General features: G+C 34.5%; 6 protein-coding genes across 9 annotated transcripts; 2 read left to right on the plus strand and 4 right to left on the minus strand.

The window, feature by feature from the left end:
* Positions 1-58: 58 nt before the first annotated feature.
* On the minus strand, positions 59-4994 carry LOC132914645 (cytosolic 10-formyltetrahydrofolate dehydrogenase). 3 transcript variants are annotated; one of them, XM_060973932.1, is made up of 8 exons: positions 4811-4980; positions 4481-4533; positions 3923-4064; positions 3614-3848; positions 2560-3239; positions 2056-2470; positions 1288-1946; positions 59-1187 (listed from the first exon to the last, which is right to left on the minus strand). In XM_060973932.1, the coding sequence occupies exons 3-8, from the start codon at positions 4056-4058 to the stop codon at positions 610-612; spliced, it is 2703 nt and encodes a 900-aa protein (XP_060829915.1). In that variant the 5' UTR covers positions 4059-4064; positions 4481-4533; positions 4811-4980; the 3' UTR covers positions 59-609. The 3 variants fall into 3 exon arrangements, with proteins under 3 accessions (XP_060829915.1, XP_060829916.1, XP_060829914.1); XM_060973933.1 differs by lacking the exon at positions 4811-4980 and adding an exon at positions 4607-4802; XM_060973931.1 differs by lacking the exon at positions 4481-4533 and having other exon boundaries at positions 4811-4994.
* Positions 4995-6187: 1193 nt separating this feature from the next.
* On the minus strand, positions 6188-8259 carry LOC132914646 (protein Red). Its single transcript, XM_060973935.1, has 3 exons — positions 8116-8259; positions 7497-8011; positions 6188-7413 (listed from the first exon to the last, which is right to left on the minus strand). Exons 2-3 carry the CDS (start codon positions 7986-7988, stop codon positions 6355-6357), a joined length of 1551 nt encoding a protein of 516 aa, XP_060829918.1. The 5' UTR covers positions 7989-8011; positions 8116-8259; the 3' UTR covers positions 6188-6354.
* Positions 8260-8436: 177 nt separating this feature from the next.
* Positions 8437-10058, minus strand: LOC132914649 (N(4)-(Beta-N-acetylglucosaminyl)-L-asparaginase). The gene is made up of 5 exons (XM_060973946.1): positions 9923-10058; positions 9703-9859; positions 9402-9627; positions 8971-9269; positions 8437-8704 (listed from the first exon to the last, which is right to left on the minus strand). The coding sequence occupies exons 1-5, from the start codon at positions 10050-10052 to the stop codon at positions 8452-8454; spliced, it is 1065 nt and encodes a 354-aa protein (XP_060829929.1). The 5' UTR covers positions 10053-10058; the 3' UTR covers positions 8437-8451.
* A 64-nt stretch (positions 10059-10122) lies between these two features.
* Positions 10123-12780, plus strand: LOC132914650 (thioredoxin-related transmembrane protein 2 homolog). The gene is made up of 6 exons (XM_060973947.1): positions 10123-10229; positions 10771-11339; positions 11426-11606; positions 11674-11860; positions 11940-12135; positions 12208-12780. Exons 2-6 carry the CDS (start codon positions 11196-11198, stop codon positions 12304-12306), a joined length of 807 nt encoding a protein of 268 aa, XP_060829930.1. The 5' UTR covers positions 10123-10229; positions 10771-11195; the 3' UTR covers positions 12307-12780.
* On the minus strand, positions 12534-17792 carry LOC132914643 (probable ATP-dependent RNA helicase kurz). 2 transcript variants are annotated; one of them, XM_060973929.1, is made up of 16 exons: positions 17562-17792; positions 17315-17494; positions 16960-17244; positions 16301-16906; positions 15878-16229; positions 15531-15798; positions 15091-15277; positions 14782-15014; positions 14489-14712; positions 14156-14401; positions 13886-14075; positions 13670-13810; positions 13398-13601; positions 13112-13330; positions 12951-13048; positions 12534-12873 (listed from the first exon to the last, which is right to left on the minus strand). In XM_060973929.1, exons 1-16 carry the CDS (start codon positions 17634-17636, stop codon positions 12797-12799), a joined length of 3585 nt encoding a protein of 1194 aa, XP_060829912.1. In that variant the 5' UTR covers positions 17637-17792; the 3' UTR covers positions 12534-12796. The 2 variants fall into 2 exon arrangements, with proteins under 2 accessions (XP_060829912.1, XP_060829913.1); XM_060973930.1 differs by lacking the exon at positions 17562-17792 and having other exon boundaries at positions 16960-17228; positions 17315-17440.
* Positions 17793-17944: 152 nt separating this feature from the next.
* Positions 17945-18941, plus strand: LOC132914654 (ARL14 effector protein). The gene is made up of 3 exons (XM_060973953.1): positions 17945-18267; positions 18331-18593; positions 18667-18941. The coding sequence occupies exons 1-3, from the start codon at positions 18193-18195 to the stop codon at positions 18749-18751; spliced, it is 423 nt and encodes a 140-aa protein (XP_060829936.1). The 5' UTR covers positions 17945-18192; the 3' UTR covers positions 18752-18941.
* The last annotated feature ends 71 nt before the right edge of the window (positions 18942-19012 follow it).

A 19012-nucleotide genomic window follows, 5' to 3' on the forward strand; every position in this document is an offset into this window, starting at 1 on the left:
TGGAATATAAAAAAAGAAAGACATTTAATTGTATAAGAGGCAATTTATATATCTGTAATAACTTATATAATCCACTTTGTTAATACTTTGTTATACAACTAAACAGAACCACTTGTTGATAAGCAGCTTAGAATCAATCTTAACAAATATTTTATAATACATTCTATCTGTTATGATCATTGAATACAAAGAAATGATTCTCTGAGAATATAGATCAATTGACGGAAGAAAAATAGATGGAAAGATCTTAGAAGGAAATAATGGTATAACGGCCAACTACTCACAGAAATGGAGCACACTTGTCTCTATACAAAAAAGCACGTCGGAGCATCTGGAGTTTTGAAAGAGGGCTAGAAGGAGCTTGTGTAAAAACTGTTTATGTAGCTCGCTTGCGTGGGAGCAAGATTTTGCTGTTTCTCAAGATGAGAAATCTTGATTATCTTATGACTCGATGATTATCTTCTAAACTCGAAAATATCAAAAACATTTAAAAAATATATTCAATATGAATAAAAAAGGGTACAAGGATTTACAAATATATGTTTTTGGTGCATAAATTATGAATCATAGAAGTGCAATGAAAATAGATAAAGCTAATAATGACATCTTCTAATATTCTATAGTAACGGTCTTCGTTTTCAAGTATTCGTTCAAAGCGTCTTGACCCAGGTCCTTGCCAAAACCAGACATTTTGAAACCACCAAAAGGTGCAGCCACATCTGTCTTGTTATATGTATTGATAAACACTGTCCCAGCTTCTATTTTCTCAGCAAATCTTAGAGCCTTGCTGATATCCTTTGTTAAGATACCTGAAGCCAATCCATACTCTGTATTATTGGCCCTAGCTATCATTTCATCCATGTTCTTCGAGCTGAACTTGGAGATAACCATGATAGGGCCGAATGATTCTTCGTTTGCTATGTACATATCGTCTTTGACATCTATGAAGATAGTTGGCTCAAAATACCAGCCTGGGCGGTTTAATCTCTTTCCCCCATAAACTAGTTTAGCTCCTTCTTGAACTCCACGTTTCACAAAACTTAAGAGCTTATTCATGTGTGCTTCGTGATTCTGTGGTCCCTGGGCGGTGCTTCTATCTAGAGGATTTCCTATGGAGATCTTCTTAGTCTCCTCCACTACCTTCCTCACGAATTCGTCGTGAATTGTCTCTTCCACGAATAACCGACCTATTTAGAAGAAAGGAAATGTATTCGAATTTTTAGTCATTTTAAAATTCTAATAATGTTTTTGTAAGAACATTTTTTTTTAATTGTTTGAATACTATACCAGCAGCTATACAATTTTCTCCCTTGTTGAAAAACACACTATTCATTCCAATTTTAACTGCCTGTTGAAGATCAGTATCCTCAAAGATAACCAAAGGACTCTTTCCACCTAATTCTAAAGATACTTTCTTCAAGTTACTGTTAGCACAACACCTCATTATGGACTGTCCAACCTGTGTAGACCCAGTGAAGCCTAGTTTCCTGATCAGAGGATGTTCACAGACAGCATTTCCAGTTTCAGTGCCATTCCCTGGTACAATATTAATAACTCCAGGTGGGAAACCAGCTCTTATAGTTAGCTCTGCGAATTTCAAAGCTGTTAAAGGTGAAGTTTGAGCTGGTTTCATTACTACGGTATTGCCTGCTGCCAGGCAGGCTGCCATTTTCCAGGAGAGCATCATGAGAGGGTAATTCCAAGGAGTAACTAGACCACAGACACCAATGGGCTCCTTTCTCGTGAATGTTAAGTTGCGATTTGGCCTGGCATGAGTTATTGGTATGGTGGAGCCTTGGATTTTGTCACACCAGCCAGCAAAGTACCTCCAGGTCTCTATGGACATTCCTATATGGGTTTTCAGAGCCAAAGTATATACTGCACCGGAGTCTATACTTTCAATGGTAGCTAGTTCTTCCTTATGTTCCTCCATTAGGTCTGCTAATCTGGAAAGATGTCGAATATTATAAAATAAATTATAAAATAATAACGTTATGATAATGCATTAAATTATAAGACAAAGATGTACTAGAGGAAATTTTGGAAAATATTTACTTGAAAAGAAGAGCTCCACGCTCCCTGGCGCTGATCTTGCTCCATTCCCCTTCTTCAAAGGCCTTTTTGGCAGCCTTAACTGCCTTATCCACATCCTCCACAGAAGCTGTTTCAACCGAACAGATAACACTCTCATCATGAGGATTAATCGTGTCTAAAGGCTTTTGACTACCATTCACGAATTCTCCATTTATGAACAATTGTCTAGGAAACTTCAAGGTCATGTTGTTTGCTTGTATTTCCACTGCATCATACTTGATCTCTTTGGCAGCAGAGATACCTCTAGCTGCAAGAATTACCGTCTTAGCAAACTCAATGAACACTGGAGCCATGATGACATCGATATTTTGCAAAGTCACTTTCAGAGTGTCTTTGACCTCCTCTACCAGCCTCACAACGTCCATACTTCCTGCTCCTGTAAGAAAATATCAGATATTCAATCAATTAAATTTTATTAATAAAGTTTTAATTCTTAAATATTAATAGAAATACTCTTCCACATACCACAGGCAAAGAAGTCAGTATCCTCGTCAACGTCCATCTTCAGGATATTCTCCCAGATACTCTTTAAGGTTTTTACGTTCTTCTGCTCTTCTTCGGTGAACTCAAGCGTAGTATTTTCACTCTGTTGACCGAATTTGCTGGCAAGAATGGTTTTATTCCCAATCTTTATCAGCTCCACGTTAACAAAGTGATTATCAATAGCGTTAATTAGCAGTCCACCTTCGTGAATGATGCCTGGTCTATCTTCCACATGTACTTCGATCTCGTGTTCAGGTAGTTTATCGCCAGTCCACAAGGTAGATCCAAACAGACGAACTTCTTCGCCGTTGATAGTTGTCCACGCACCTGGAGTACTATTCAAGCCACGAATGAAGTCATGAACTTTCTTAGCAGGCTTGGCCCAGTCTATTTTTTGAAGTTCCTTTTTGTTCAACATGGGATCGTAAGTGGCGCCTTCTTCTGTTTGGGGGATCATTGGAGCGGTTCCTTTGGCCACAAGATTCACAGCCTCCGCCATGGCCTTGATACCTTCAGGATACAGGAAGTTATTGTACAAAGAGTCCAGAGTATCATTAGGCTCTACTTTGCACGATCTCTGGAGTAAAATTGGTCCTGTATCAAGGCCATCGTCCGCCCAGAAAATGGAGAATCCTGCGGTATCATCTCCTTCTATCAACGTCCTAAAGGGAGCATAAGAAGATCATGATTACTTGCAAGAAAATTGTATTATTGAAAACGACGATTGCGTAGTAGCGCCCGACAATTTATCAGTCTCTTTATCGGCATTCACCGATACGAGAAAGGCATGAATAAACATGTATCATGTGTCGCGATAATTTTGCACCCGATAATGAAGTCGAACTTGTTCTAAGATACGCGTTCGATTGACGTTGTCAGCGTCTTGTTACGCGCCTCTCTCGCCACGAGTAATACCAGTTCGGTAGATAAGCGGCTAGAAAATCGCACAATGATCACCGAACGATCTCATTTGTTACATTAGTCAACTGCAATCAGGTAAAGTGTTATTATGGTTACTTAGTTCGGAGCAACTGACCAACTAATAGCACTAGCTCCCCGATGTCGCGGCAGTATCGATGGATGGTAGCATATGCTGCGATGACGAGGATGATTGATGACCTCCATGGGAATGAATTGACTGCAGAATGGAAGAACATTTAGGTCGACTTCGATTCCTTTATACATTTCAAGGATTTCCGGCAAGGTCACGCCTTTGCTTCTCCAGGATTTGATCTTGAATACTGGAGTATTATCAGCTTTTGCTGTCGTCGCTGTAAAAGAATGTTTGTTACGATGTTGGAAAATTGAGAACTGATTAGTAAAAATTTTTTGCAGGATTAATTACCTAGGGGATCCTCCCGGTTAACCTTGTCGGGAATGGTGAAGACTCCTGTGATCTGATGACCATTTTGCTTCAGGAGCTTGTAGACCTCGGCTGCGAAGGGGCTCTGGCCAATTATAGCCACTTTCAGTTGTGCCATTGCCGTCTAAATATCAAAATACTTTAGTTGTCATTGATTTAATGACATACATAGTTTATGTTGTTAGTGAGACAAGTATAATGAAATATTAATGTAAGCAAAATGTTGAAGAGATACGGATTGTGAGAAAAATCAGTTTTATATAACTAACAAATTACTATTTATTAATTATAGATTATAGAAACTATGGAAATTCAATAATTAAAAAATTATATCAGCGAATATAAATAAGAATAAATAGAGAAATGAAAAATTAATAGCGACTAAAAATTAATAGTGATTAATATTTTAGGTATATACGAAATTGTTATAATCACTGACTTCGTTATACTCGTCTCGCTAGGGCTTTATTCTTCAGCCAACCCAATACCAAATATTAAGCATCGTAACAAATACAGTATAGTATACACCATTGTACATACCTATTTCCAACGTTTAACGATATCTTCTAACTTTCACTGTACTTTCAAACAAACTGCAAAGAGAAGACAGTGTGAGGAAGCTGTGCGAAAGGAAAGTATGCTACAAGATAGTAAGAAAAACCAAACCTGGCTCCTACTTCTATCTACCATATTATTAAAATTATATAGACACAACACCATCTACTATCACCATAGATATCTCCAACATGCTATATGCTGTATTGCTACCGAATTATCATTCTATTTTCTACTATTTATATTTATTTGAATTATTCGTATACCAAAGCAGTATAAACTTTGGTATCTACAAATTTCATATGATTGGCTTACTGTGTTCACGGCGTAGGAACGTATCGACAAGAAGTTTTTTAGGAACAACATCAGAAAATCAACGTGGATGGTCCTCCGGCTGTTTTGTCGAAGAGCGTTCACTTCACCAACTGCTATTCAGCTACTGACGGCTGGTAAATGGCTGGCACTTGCGATTATCTGACTGAACCGCGTTAAAACGCACAACGTTTATATAAGCTGGTTGTATCAGCCAGCAGGGTCAAGAATTGTTTTTTAATTCTTTTTCCCTTTATCTATACGGATCATTTAATACTTATACTCCAATTTTCCATATGGATTTTCCCAATGAGATTTCTCGTTTCAAAATATCAAGTTATTATACGTGTTATACGAAAAGTATCGAAATTTCATTAGCACCGTAATAAAAATAATTTGAAACGAATTTGAAATTACACATAAAAGCCACGAAATGTTCAAAGCAAATAATTTTTAGAAAATTTATTCGAAAGACATAAACTAGAAATGAAATACTCTAGAAGCAATTCATTACCGAAAAAGATAAACAACTTTTTAAAAAAAGAGTAGTGAAGTTAAAAATAGAAGAAATTCGAATTCTAGATAAATCATTCGTAATTGTTAGGAAGTAGCAGGGGAATCGAATAATATTTTGGTCGTTTCTGTATTTGATTGTTTACCATCATTTGGATAAGTGATGTTTTCCGGTTACCTATATCGAAATATATATCTATAAATATCGATGTATCTCGATTTTTGTTAAGATAATAGTTACTAACTATTAGCTTGATTAATTATTATTTTGAAAATCTAGATATATGTTAAGAATTTTGATAATTATCTGTTTTTGATAAGAAGTCGTTCATTTTAAAGGTAATACGTATCTTTAAGGTGCAATAATAACATCTTTTGTAAATTCAAACTGTTTATTATATTTTTATTACAATGAATGATCAAACAATTATTATTATTTAAATAGTAAACAAATATTGTCTAAAGAAATCGTCCTCTTCTGAGAACAAAGAAAATTAAGTCTAAGAGGATTAAAATCTTTAATGTTCCAATTTGAAGTAATTCAATGTCTTAAAATGTCTTAAATACGTCACTTCCATTATCTTAGATAAGTCAGAATGTTGTGAATCGACACTGTATTTAAAATAAATTATCATTAATTATAAGTCTTAACTGGTTATAACGAGTTTAAATGAAAGATTCTCCTCTATCAATTGGTCGTAGGTCACAGTATGTTTACATGGCCAATATTGCACTGGTTTTAGTCAGTTTTAGGTCATGAATGTTCAGATCTCTAGCTGTGACGAATGAAAAAATTATGTAAGCCTCAGATCGTAAGTTGCAATAGTAATAACGCAATTTCATAAAGAGAGATCAGGGACAACATCGTTTTAAAAATATTATACAGTCTTTTATTGCATACCTGATTTTGTACAAGTGATAATCATAAACAAATCATATAATATATACTACAACATACATATATATATATTCTATACAATCTCTCTCTATATATATGTATATCGTAAACAAGATTATACAAGTTACTCGAACATTCAATACCTAGGGACTTTGAATTCTGATGCACCATCCAACACCGTAGTGGGTTTCCTTTTGTTCATAATATTTTGAATCTTCTGCCATTCTCTGTCCAATTCAGCTTTCTCGTTCTTTTCTTTATTATACTTCCTTGTTCTTCTTCCATCAGCCATTTTTACACCATACTGAAATGCTGCTTTTGGTAAAGCTTCTTTGTTGTTCATATACTCGCTATACTCTTCAGGTGTATCAAAATCCCACCTGCCAATGGGGCCCTTTTTGTTGCCAAGATCCATCTTAGTATAGTCTACTTCATCGTCTGAATCATCTATTGCGTCCTGCATCTCATCCAGCCCTGGATAACATTCTGCATATCCTTCGGGCTCGGCAGCTAGTTTATTAAGAAGCGCTCCTTTCTTTGGAGCATTACCATCCGAATTGGAAGGTACAACATTCGGTAATTGTGGAGTGTTTGCTTTATCATCCGCGTCCAAGCCACCTTCAGGCTTATCAAAGTAAGAGGCCTTTTTCTTTTCCCTCGGTTGATTCGGATCCTTCTTACCAATCGTCGGAACGTAGTCACCAATGTCTCCATAAATACTCTCGTCCTGTGGCCTTGGAGCAATATCCATGTCATTCATATCGTCAGGTCTAGACCTTCCATCTTTATTCTTCTTTCCTTTCTTACCATGACGGTTGCCTTGGCGAAGATAAGACAAAATTTGTGCCAATTTGTTTATTACAATGTCGTTTGTTGTTAAGGTAGGGGTATTATCTATGGTGGGCACATCTGCCTTGCTTCTGATTAAGGTCGTTGGTATATCTACATCCGTGTTTTCGTCATCCAATTCTATCACGTAAGCCATACGGCCAGGAGTGAATAATTCGTTTCTTTCGATCTGTTTGGATTTCATGGTCATAACTGTTCTATAAACGTTGCGTCCTATCTTGGTTTTAAACTGCATTTCATCGTCTTTCTTTTCTCCCTCCTTCTTATCCTTTTTTTCCTTTGGTTTCACCAACTTCTCCATTTCTTGCTCTTGTTCGTGTTCCTTTGCTTCTATCTCGCTACGTACCTGTAGAATAAAATCTTTTTTAATATATCTCTTTTTTAATATATTTATATTCTTATAAATAATTTTTTATTGTAGATTCTTACTTTTTGCAGGAGAGCATAATCCAAGCCTTTCACCAAATGAGTATGCTCCATATCACCACCCAAGAATTTTGATTGCTGAATCATCTGTCTCCTTCGTTCAGCTGCGTCCATTCCCGACTTTAAATCTGGTGCAACTGCACGATATGCACTGGCACTATTCATTGGATCCTCTGCTTGATAGTCTTGATTGGTACCGTCTCTACGTTCTCTAGCTCTGTCTCTATACTTCTCTGCCAATTCTGCCATTTTATCCTCTTCTTGCTTTTTCAGTTTGGCATAGAAGCTCTTTTTCTTCCTTCGCAACTCTGCTCGACTACCACCACTAACATTAGGTGTCTGCGCAGTCTTTGCATTGGCATCTCTAGCAGTTCCAGGTATAGAAGCTGGAGTTGCAGATGGAACAGATGCTCTTGGTGTCATCAACAGTTTCCGGAAGTCATCGTTCGTTAAACGAACGGACATTCCCATGTCCTCCTCCGTTGTTTCTGGCATTTTAATTATTGTATATGAGTGTTCTAGAATGTTGAGGTTAGGTCATTAACGTCAATTAAATTTCTATAAAAAAACAGAAACTAATTAAAATTTCAACATTGTAGATTGAAGTATATGTCTCACATACACCTGGTATTGTGAAATGAATAATATTGGTTTTAAAGAAATCGATATTTATCGCTCAACTATTTCGACAGATATCATAATCCAAAAAGCATCACCTCCGTCAACAAACGCCGCAGCGGTACTGCTATCTATCGGAAAGCGCCGTAAGTATTTTGAATTTGAATCTTCTTAAGTCTTATGTGATCAGAACTGCAATTCTAGTTTTTGATTCTTTCTTTAAATAATATTTATTTTAGATAATACAGATAACAATATATTATAATATAGATATTATATTATATTCAGTAGTTCTTCAATTTTTATTTCATTCAATTACAAAGGAAACGATCGGTCGTTTTTAGACTTTAAAGACTTCGTATTTGGCGTCTATGCAATTAACAAAACGCATCATCGCTTGTCCTAATTCAGTATTAGCTACGTAATATTGGAAGCGTGTGATTCCGTTGCACGCAGCTCCGTATTCTCCATCTTTGTTTATTGCAATTACGGCACCGGTAAATGTAGGATAATGTTCGGCAATCCTTTTAATTGCTGTGGTGGCAGCTTCAGTTGGAGTCGCGCCACGGCGCATTTCCTCTACAGCCAGGAAACTAAAAAAATATTCTCAGATTGAAAATTGCAAATAATTGAACAAGAGTACATCTTGATTAGACTGTGGATGTTTTCACAATTATATATCTTTATGAACGTAACTAAAGAGATGGAAACTAAATTTATCAATCTGTTAAATATCATAGTGAACACTTCACTTTAGACTTTTAATTATATAGTATTTTTTTCTATTATATATTCTATATATTTTTATTAAAAATGCATAAATACCTAATTATGATAGATCATTGAGTAATCTTCTTACCTTGGCAAAAAACGCATCATTATATCTCCTTCACCGGTTCCAGCTGCCGCACCAACCTTTTGATCAGCATATGCGCCTGCGCCAGCTATGGGGGAATCCCCAATGCGGCCAGGGATTTTATTTCTAGCTCCATTTGTCGATGTACCTGCTGCTATGTGTCCATTCAAATCTATAGCTACAACTCCGATCGTATCGTGGTTTTCTTCGTTCGCATATGATTCATGCTCCTCCACATTGTCTTCCTTGATATTCGTTACATGATATGGGCCACAAGACCTTTTTGGGTCCGGAACTACGTTCTGAAAAAGTAAATATACGATTTTAGGCGGACATTTATATATAATACAAATATATGTGTATGAGATTTATTTTCAGCTTCTTTGGTTCTTCTTTTCTTGGACTCTTTCCTAGATGGAAGATTATTGGCATACCTTCCAATAATTGGGTTGACAGTTGTTTGATTTCCAATCCAACCACATTTTCTTTGATTCTTCTGTCTGTAAAGGTTCTTCTTTGAATCCCATCTCTACGGCGAATTTTGTAGCTAGTTCTCCACCAAGCAAAGAATGTTTGGTGTTCTCTAAAACCTTACGAGCAACTGAAATGGCATTTTTCACATTTCTTAATAGTCCTACACCACCCACATCCATTGTTACTCTATTTTTTGGTAAATAATTCAATTAGAAACAATATTTTGCTTAGAATATACATGTAAATGAATGAAAAATATACCCATCCATGATTAGAGCATCCAGAGTTGTTTCTCCAGATTCATCTGGACTGCCTCCATATCCTACAGTTTTCCTGCATCTTTGCTCCTCACAGACACTGCAACTTTCTTCTATTGCATCCAAGGCACTCCTTCTCTCATTGTTCAAAACATTCCATGCTGAAAAGAAATTATCATTATAATATTGTTCCTATTTTTTTAAATACAGAAATGTGTAGTTACCTCTTTGTGTAGCATCCTTATAATCCCAGGTAATAACTACCAGAGGAATACTCTTATTAGAGGCTGAAACTTTCTGACAAAATGTTAACCAAACATATGCAGTCAAATATACGATCAATAAGGACTTCATATTTGAAGTTTAGTTCAAAAGCAATTGATAAGTATGGAGTATTTGAGAGTAAATGATCTTTGTTCACAGAAAAAGTGGGGATATATCTCTCTAATGTCAGGCTATGTACATTTATATTGTTTTAACATAATGCTTCTCAAGAACAGAGTGTTAATAATCTTCAAATGTTATTGAACTGTGTTAGACCTATTGTAAACATAACAGATGGATCATTCTCATGCAAATTTATGTAATAATTATTTAGATCGTTCTAGAAATGTAGGCATATACGTGTCTATATGTGCGTGTTACGCTATATTGCATTAAAATATAAAACTTTACCCCCTCTTATGGAAAATTTTGAGATATTGGGTCCAATGAATGTGTTATGATTAATCGTAAGTCGTATCTTATCTATAATACATTTTCCTATGTAGTACAGTTTCGTCTGATGCATAGAAATTTATCGAATACGATTATTAATTAATTTATTTATTTTCATTATTAACATGACTTATCTAAATCGTACTAATTATAAAAGATTAATGGGAAATTAATAATAAGGAGTTACTTATATTAAATAGTAATAGTTTAGAAAAACAATTTAATTTCTTTCAAATGCTGTTACTAATAATTATTATGAGAATTGATTATTGAGAAAAATTATTATGAAAAAAATAATTGGAAAATGTAATATCACAAATTAAAATAATTTAATTAGATAATAGGGAAATTCTAGACGACTTATTTCGCTTGATTTGTATTATTATAATTTGTCGACCAATGAGACAGCCGAATTACTTATGTCGCTAATTTACCATTTAATTCCTTAAAGTGAGATCATGCTTCGTTTATACTCGTTCTTCTCATAATTTTGTATTGTATTCGATAAGGAAATTATATGAAACAGTCTTGATAATATTTTGGAGTTCATCTAAACATGGAAGGGTTCGTTGACATGAGCAAATTGTAATTGTTGCCTCGTCTATTGTCATCAAGGAAAAAATTGAATTATAACAAATTATTCAGAATATCTTTATAAATTAATTAAAACTCGCTCTACATATAATAAAATAGGATAAAAGTATCTTTCCACGAAACTTGAAGCTGCTGTTATCCTAATCAGCAAACATAACCTATACACAGATCATTTAAAGAGAGAAAATGTCTTTAAAAAAAGACTTGCGACTTCTGTTGAAGCCTTATTATTTTATAAACATTTTACTCAGTCTCTCATATATTGTCTCCAAACGTGTTCCATTTGTGTGTAACTATGTATTTGCTCAAGTTGAGTGCGAACTTGATGGGGTAAGTCATTTAAATGTAAAGACAAACAGTTTATTATGCTATGCGTATAGAATATATATTTCATACTAGATATATTCTTGTTTCAGAGAGAGACAGAGATTCTGTTTTTTCTTATGATAGTCATAATGATAAGGACAAGGAAGACTGGAAGTGTAACTATGATAAGCTACTTATCATCCAGCTTTGTATATACTAAAGTTGCCAATCTGATTCTTTGGTTTTACGCAGATATACGTATGGGAATAATTTTTGCTATTGTATTCATCTGTATGTGTTGACTTGATATTATAGTTATTCTTCAAATGAATGTTATTACATGATTTAATAATTACAGTATGCGGTCTAGTATTTCCTGAACCAACATACCAAGGTCCAGAGAAAGTAACGTACTTACGAGGTGCAAACGGATTGCAGGAGGAATTGCACCGTGACACAAGAATCGTTTGGTTAGTTGCGTTTTACACAGCATGGAACCCAGCTTGTGTCAACTTTGCACCTATATTCTCCGAGCTTTCGGCAGAGTTCGTAATGATTGATTACTTATACACTATTTATCATTATACAACCTTTCATTGAAAGTAATATTTAGTGGATTTGTAGATACGCTTTGGAAAATTTGAAATTCGGAAAAGTAGATATAGGGAGGTATCCAGATGCTGCAGTGAAGTACCACATAAGCGATGCTAGCACTAGCAAACAGCTTCCCACCCTAATTTTATTTAAGGATGGGAAAGAAGTAGAAAGACGTCCATACGCAGATCATAAGGGCAAACTAGTTAAATTTCTTTTTTCATTGGTATGTATGATAGGGTTTCTTATAGTTGAAAACGTTAAAGTATGTATCAAACAAAAATAGTTGCTTTTTTAGGATAATATAAAGGCAGCTTTCGATCTGAACAATGTTTACAGAGATTGTAAAAAAAATCCGATTAAAAGGAGAGAGAAGAAAGCAGTAAAAGCAGAATGACCTAATTAACATTTCCAAATATTTGTTGAATTACTGATGTCATAGCACTGCCAACGATTTCAAATGAAAATTACTTCTACTGTGTAGAATAATGGACGTTTAGTGTCACGCGCAAATTTTCATTTATAGCAAAACTGCAAAAGATTTGTAAATATTCATTATACTTTCTATCATTGTACGCATTTTATGCACCACTGTGTTCTATTAGTGGATATCGGATATTAATGTAGGTTTAAGATAGTAATTTATTAAAAGCGAGTAGTTGTTATTACAATCATTGAAATGGAATGATACATAAAGTGCCACGTGTATGAATTCATGAAAAACCAAAACAGAGCTTCTAGTTAATCTAGATCGTATGCGACATTACAGTTTCATTGAATAAACGGTTGTTGAAATATATCACTGTATTAAATAATTGTATATTACATAATTCGGGTATATAAAATATACATACAATTCGTGAATACAGAATCAGATACTAAATTTGTCATACAGGTGGCCAAATGAGCATAACGTGTCCATGAGCTGATTCTGGTAACCATTTTTGATAAGCAGACAGAAGGACTGAAATTAATAATGAATCATTTTTAGTATTTACTCCGACCCTATAGCTATGTACATGCTATAAAACATGTACTTACAATTTTTATCTTCTTTCCAAGTTTCTAGTAATTGTCCTCTTGACATAATTCCGCGGGACAGTAATAACTGCGTCATTTCCTGTGTTCGTGGTATTAATCTAAAATAATCATATAAAATTGTTAATTCAATGTCGAGTAGCTTCATGTATTTAAAATCTTACTTAGCCCATGTCTTGTTAATACTTTGGGGAGTCGATAACAATGAAGGAACGAACTGTTTCAATTTTGGACACACTCTTCCTTCTAAAAGGAAACATGCAAACCATTTAACTCCATCTACGGATAGTGGGTACTCCACATCCATTACTGGTAACTTCCAACCTGCTCTTCCAAATGTTCCTGCCATACTGCACATTACCTTCCCAGTTTCTGGATCATACCTACGCAAATACATTGATATAAGCAATTTATGTATTAAAAAGAGAAGTAAGGTTAGGAGTAAGAAACCTTGGTGGTGGATCAGTCAAAGGTTCTCCAAGCTGACATAGAGATGGAGCAAATTTAGGTAACCATTCGGGTTCTATAGTTGTAACACCACGCATGTACATTTTATTTGTCTCGTATATTTCCTGATACACTACCCATTCAGGGCAGATTTTTCGAAGAACACATGAGGAATGTATGAATACTGGATCCTCCATATCTGTGGTTCTGGATAAAAGATTATATAATTACATTCGGCTATGATTTAAATGATCAAGGAGTCTTTGATATCTTACTTGTAAGCATATTTCCATTTAGCCTTATCTTGATCTTCATTAACTTCATCTGGCATCACTTTCCTTGCAACTTGATCAGCCATTCCTGCAAGGACTATTTGTCTGAGTAATTTAGCTTCTATATCGGTTGGAGGTTTCATCCTAAATTAAAATTGTCAGTAGGAGAGGAATTTATTAAACGTAAAATGTAATTCAATTACTTTTTCCAATGCATACTGTGGGTTAATAGTGAGATTCAAATCCTGAATATTCAAATTAATTTCGTTCGTTAGCTGCTGCCGGAGCTTTCGAATTTCCACAATTGCTTTGTGTCGTAAACCATGCTCTTCGCAAAAGGGAAGTAATCTTCCTTTACTTCCAGCATATTCTGCACTTCCCACAGCCCTAATTAAGACCATCGGATCGCCTTTGCATAGAATACATTTCACTGCGTTAGTATAATCTTCATTTCTTAATATTATTCTAATTTTTTAAAATTCTAATTACCAAGAAGTAAGCTATTTCCGGTACCAGCCCAGAAGCGCCTCATTTGCAACCATTTATTTCGAGAATCGCCGTCCATATTGAATGCTTCCATCAATACTTCTTGAACAGAAAGTGCAGCCACCATACACACTGTATACTGCAGAAGGTCATATTGATGAGAGAGAGCTAACATCTTTCCATAATGGGGAGCAACTGGAAATGCTGCGATACTGCGACCGAGCGGCGTTACTTTGGCACTATAGGAACCTAAATAAAAAATAAGTATAGTAAAGAATAAGTAACCGATAATGATTAAATTAGTGATTTAACGTAAATAATTATAGTTGTTAATACCTTCTTTGTCGGAAGTTTGTTGTTGTAAAGCTCCAAGAATCATCAATCTTTTTTCAGCAATTTGTAATTGTATAGTATCTGGTGGAGTTGGGAATGGGAAATTAACAACCTTATCAATATTCATGACTTTCATTTGTAACAGTAAATCATCCACAGGTTTCCTTTGAATCTCTGATTGACTAAACTGTTCAAACTGATCATTGAACACCGCTGAAGAGTACAACCTGTAAATAATATCCAATAAGGAAATTAGATCTTTCAATGACTCTAAAATTGTATATTGATATAAGTACCTGTAACAATGTCCAGGACCAGTTCTACCAGCTCTCCCTGCTCGTTGATTAGCAGATGCCTTGCTAGTATAGCAGATTCTGTATGTGCTTACTCCAGTTACTTTATCGTACATTCTCGTTTTACAACGTCCACAGTCTACTACATACTTTATGTTAGGAATAGTTAAAGAAGTTTCTGCTACGTTTGTTGATACTACACATAAACGGTGTCCTTCTGGGGGTGGCTCGAATACCTAAGGATTAGAGACTTTTAATACTATCTTCCCCACTTGCCCTTTTTGTGAATTATTCTCCAAATTTCTTAATTACCTTTGCTTGTTTGTGATTCTGAAGCAGAGAATATAATGGTAAAACCCACAATGGTTGTGCATTTGCACAAACTTTTAAGTCAATTACGTCGTCATCTTCATCTTCATCCTCGTCTAATTGTATTTCTTCGTCATCTTCTGCGTCAATTAAATCTTCGTGAGTGTCATCAGTAGGAATCACAGAGTAACTAGAAATTGATACATAGTTCTAATTAAACTGCGGATATTTATTCAATTACATATTTTTATAAATATATAAAGAAATGGAACCTCAATAAAAATTAGTTTTATCTACTACATAATAAGTACTTTGGATATTTTGTATATTTTTATACATTATGTGCATTTTGTAGATTTTTGGAACCTTGGAAAATTTACCAAAAATATCCGTATCTAACTATAAAGAAACTGGAAGAATTACTATTATATTTTCTTACGTACTCATCTAGGTTAATATTTGGTAATTGAACTTTCTTCTTTTGTCGTAATTTGTTGTAACGAATAGCTTCCTTGCTACGAAAATCATCATCGTCATCGTCATCGCTATTATCACTCTTGTCCTCATTATCACTGTTTTTTATATCATCCTCTTTTTTTGAAGAATCATTAGTCTTCTGCGATTCTTTCATCTTGTTTGCAATTTCCTTTTTATTCTTCATGGAAAAAGCTTTGCGTAATTTATGTACTACGTAATTCACTTCCCGTTGCCCTAAATTTTAACGATATACATTTTTAAAACAACAACATTATAAGCTCTAGAAATAATCCCTAGTTGATAAAATATATACCTGTTAAAAATATTAAAATTCCACCATCGGGAAGGCGAGTATGTATCTTTATGGCTTTCTTTATAGCATCAGAAACGTAATTGATGCTTGTCCTTTTATTAAAATGTATCGTAACAGGAAATTGTCTCGATTCCACTGTTAATACTGGCGGTTTCGTTTTGAACAATTTACTATTTTCTACAAATTCCTCCACGCGTAAAGTGGCTGACATGATCACGAGCTTCAGAGGATTCTTCCTTTTATTTCGAAGTGGTACAATTCGTGATAGCAAACCTATCAGAATATCAGTATACACACTACGTTCGTGCGCTTCGTCGAGGATGATTATCGAATATTTCGTCAGTAAAAAATCCTGAAATATTTAAAATCTTGATTACGATTATCTCAAAGTATTTCGTTTAATTAACCTAGATGATTACGTACGCTCTGTATTTCTTTTAATAATACGCCATCAGTCATAAATTTGACTTTTGTCTCTGATGTAGCATTCCCCTCAAAACGAATCAAATAAGAAACTTCTTTTTCAGTGAGATTCATCTCTTCGGCGACACGTTTGCTCATAGATATAGCTGCTACTCTTCTAGGTTCTGTTATTCCAATTACCTTTTCTCGAGCATAGCCAGCTTCATAGAGAAATTGGGGTACCTGAGTTGTTTTGCCACTACCCGTTTCACCAGTGATTATTACGACAGGATTTTCATTAATTGCTTCTATTATAGCTTGTTCTTCTGCTACCACTGGCAACTTTAATCTAGCTGCTTGGATTTCTGGTTTCCTTTCCAGCATTACAAACGTGGCAGGCGTTCTTTCTATTGGCTGCTGTGGTTTTAACAATTCTTTACTTATAGTGGTTTGGTTTTCAATCGGCTTTTCCTGTTCTTCCACAGTACTTTTTGTTATACTATTCTCTACAATATTATCTTCTTTGTTTGGAATATTTTCATTTTCTTCTGAAGTTTCTGCTGCATCTTTCTCCTCTCTGTCTTCATTGTCCTCAGAATTAGATTCAGATTCACTATTGCTAGGTTCCTATAATAAATAATCATTAGTTTTTACATTAACTTTTAATATCATTAACTTACATCAAATCCAAGGATGTTTGGATCTGAAACAGCATCCTGTAACTTTTGTTCGTTCAAAATTGCCATCCTTCTCTTCTTGCTACCTTTAATAGCATTTATAGGTACTTCTGACATGTTGTCCTCATTTTCATTATTTGATTTGTCCGTATATTCCTTAACAGGTAATTCCATTTCTTTAAAGTGACGTTTCAGTCCTTTAGTTTGAACACTGGTCAAAGATACATATTGCTTCAGTTCTTCCTGCGGTGCTTGAACTTTCACCAATTCCTCTAAAAGTTCAGTCCTCTGTTAAAGGTTAGAATATATGCAAAATGATTACTCAAAGAGAAAAAATTAATTCTATATTATAACTTACACGTAACTTTTTCTTCTTCTTTTCTATAACTTTCTCTAATTGTTTTCTACGTTTCTTGGATAATAACCGTGTAGTAGTGACTTTTTTAACTTTGCTCTTTGTTTTTCTTTTCTCATTTGGGAGAACTAGCGCGTTACAGTTATCGTAATTATCTTCACGATATTTTATGTCTATAGGAATCTATTCAAAGAAGAGTATCATTAAATCTTATTCATTATTTTTTGGATATAATATTATACAGAAATACCTTTTTAGTCGCAGAATTGTCAATTTCAACTTCTGCGATATTTCTCGCCTTCCAATTATACTTTTTCCTTCCCATTTTGAATACACTTGAATACAATGTAATGCGTTCTGTTCCTCAACAAATTTGAATTTTTGTAATTATTGATTGATCTTATATTTTATTTGAATTTGCACATTGTTACTTTGGTTATGTTGATTTTAACCATGTGCATCAGCTAAAGGATGACATCTAGCATTTTTTTTATGAAGCATGTATAACTGCTTACAATTGATGTCTACAGTAGTTTATCATAGATCGGTTACAGTATCCGCAATCGGTAAGATCAGATTGTAAATAAATAATATTTTCTCGTAATTTCAACAGATATCACTAATTCAGCGGGAAAGTTGGTATTACAATAAGTTATAGCTTATTTTTATTAATCGCTACTAAAACACGAAAGAATTGATTACAGAAAAGGCGAACAATTTTTTAATTACATCATGCATTTTTCATAAGTATAAATATTTATGCTTTTATATAATCTTCAAATTAAGTTTTCAGAAACATAATCTGTATGGTAGAGGTTATGTAGATCAAAACTTACTAAGTATTGCTGCAATTATATTTTATTGAAATTCAAATGTGAGATATGGATTCAGGAAACTCGAATTCTAGTGAAACACCTTCACACCCGTTGGTAGAATCTACTCCACCTACTCAACGAGTAAGTTAATGGATTAATATGTATTCTAATTTTATCACATCTTTATAACCTATGCTGTTGCAGAGAACTCGAGGATCACGTCAAAAAGGAGTAGACAGCGTGACGAAAAAATTCCTGCGAAATTTCGATCCAGAACACAGTGAAAGGGAGAAACGAAAGCTTCATAGACGACTATACCAAGGCAACAAAAGACACGCTTTATACAACGAAAATGGCATATATATCCAAACAGGAGATGATTTGTGCGACTGTTTAAATATGAATTGCACAGGATGTCATCTTCCTTGCATCAAATGTTCTTCGCCAAAGTGTAGCCACGAATGCAGGTTTGGCATAAAAGAGTGCTGGATAACTGGACTAACTTTCACAAGCTAGCACTAAGTACAGTTCTTTTACTAGGAATAATCGCAAGTGGACGTACGAGTCGATAGAAAATGAAGGCAGCGATATCATCATAAAGAATCCTTTATTAAAGGAATCTTGAAATTTCAAGTCTTTTAATCTGTAATATGTTTATAAAAACTCTATGGCTGTGCTACACAGGGAAAGAGAGGAACTTCACCAAGTTCTTCGTCGAGTTTCAAACCATGTATTACTTTCTTTTACTAATATTATATAAGTTACATGTATTAGGATTAGAATAATCATAACATAAAAACTGATATACAAGTGTACTCGTGTCTATGGTCTCTTTACAATATCCTTGCTTTCAGACTAAACACTTCCTGTCGAATCCTTTCACAAT

The sequence above is a fragment of the Bombus pascuorum genome, chromosome 15 (genome assembly GCF_905332965.1).
Source record: "Bombus pascuorum chromosome 15, iyBomPasc1.1, whole genome shotgun sequence".
NCBI classification, from domain to species: Eukaryota; Metazoa; Arthropoda; class Insecta; order Hymenoptera; family Apidae; genus Bombus; species Bombus pascuorum.

Excerpts from the sequence above, each read along its gene's own strand:
- LOC132914645 (XM_060973931.1), bottom strand. The coding sequence starts at position 4,861 with ATGTTGTTCCTAAAAAACTTCTTGTCGATACGTTCCTACGCCGTGAAC. Across the intron at positions 3,849-3,922 it reads TAACCGGGAGGATCCCCTAG|CGACGACAGCAAAAGCTGAT; the intron begins GTAATTAATCCT and ends ATTCTTTTACAG. Across the intron at positions 1,947-2,055 it reads CGTGGAGCTCTTCTTTTCAA|ATTAGCAGACCTAATGGAGG; the intron begins GTAAATATTTTC and ends ACATCTTTCCAG.
- LOC132914646 (XM_060973935.1), bottom strand. The coding sequence starts at position 7,988 with ATGCCAGAAACAACGGAGGAGGACATGGGAATGTCCGTTCGTTTAACG. Across the intron at positions 7,414-7,496 it reads ATTATGCTCTCCTGCAAAAA|GTACGTAGCGAGATAGAAGC; the intron begins GTAAGAATCTAC and ends TTTATTCTACAG.
- LOC132914649 (XM_060973946.1), bottom strand. The coding sequence starts at position 10,052 with ATGAAGTCCTTATTGATCGTATATTTGACTGCATATGTTTGGTTAACA. Across the intron at positions 9,860-9,922 it reads TAAGGATGCTACACAAAGAG|CATGGAATGTTTTGAACAAT; the intron begins GTAACTACACAT and ends ATTTCTTTTCAG. Across the intron at positions 9,270-9,401 it reads GTCAACCCAATTATTGGAAG|AACGTAGTTCCGGACCCAAA; the intron begins GTATGCCAATAA and ends TTACTTTTTCAG.
- LOC132914650 (XM_060973947.1), top strand. The coding sequence starts at position 11,196 with ATGTCTTTAAAAAAAGACTTGCGACTTCTGTTGAAGCCTTATTATTTT. Across the intron at positions 11,340-11,425 it reads TTGAGTGCGAACTTGATGGG|AGAGAGACAGAGATTCTGTT; the intron begins GTAAGTCATTTA and ends TTCTTGTTTCAG. Across the intron at positions 11,861-11,939 it reads TTCTCCGAGCTTTCGGCAGA|ATACGCTTTGGAAAATTTGA; the intron begins GTTCGTAATGAT and ends GTGGATTTGTAG.
- LOC132914643 (XM_060973929.1), bottom strand. The coding sequence starts at position 17,636 with ATGGGAAGGAAAAAGTATAATTGGAAGGCGAGAAATATCGCAGAAGTT. Across the intron at positions 15,278-15,530 it reads CCAAATATTAACCTAGATGA|TTACTCTGTGATTCCTACTG; the intron begins GTACGTAAGAAA and ends ATCAATTTCTAG. Across the intron at positions 12,874-12,950 it reads TTGGAAAGAAGATAAAAATT|TCCTTCTGTCTGCTTATCAA; the intron begins GTAAGTACATGT and ends TATTAATTTCAG.
- LOC132914654 (XM_060973953.1), top strand. The coding sequence starts at position 18,193 with ATGGATTCAGGAAACTCGAATTCTAGTGAAACACCTTCACACCCGTTG. Across the intron at positions 18,268-18,330 it reads CTACTCCACCTACTCAACGA|AGAACTCGAGGATCACGTCA; the intron begins GTAAGTTAATGG and ends ATGCTGTTGCAG. Across the intron at positions 18,594-18,666 it reads AAGTGTAGCCACGAATGCAG|GAATAATCGCAAGTGGACGT; the intron begins GTTTGGCATAAA and ends TTCTTTTACTAG.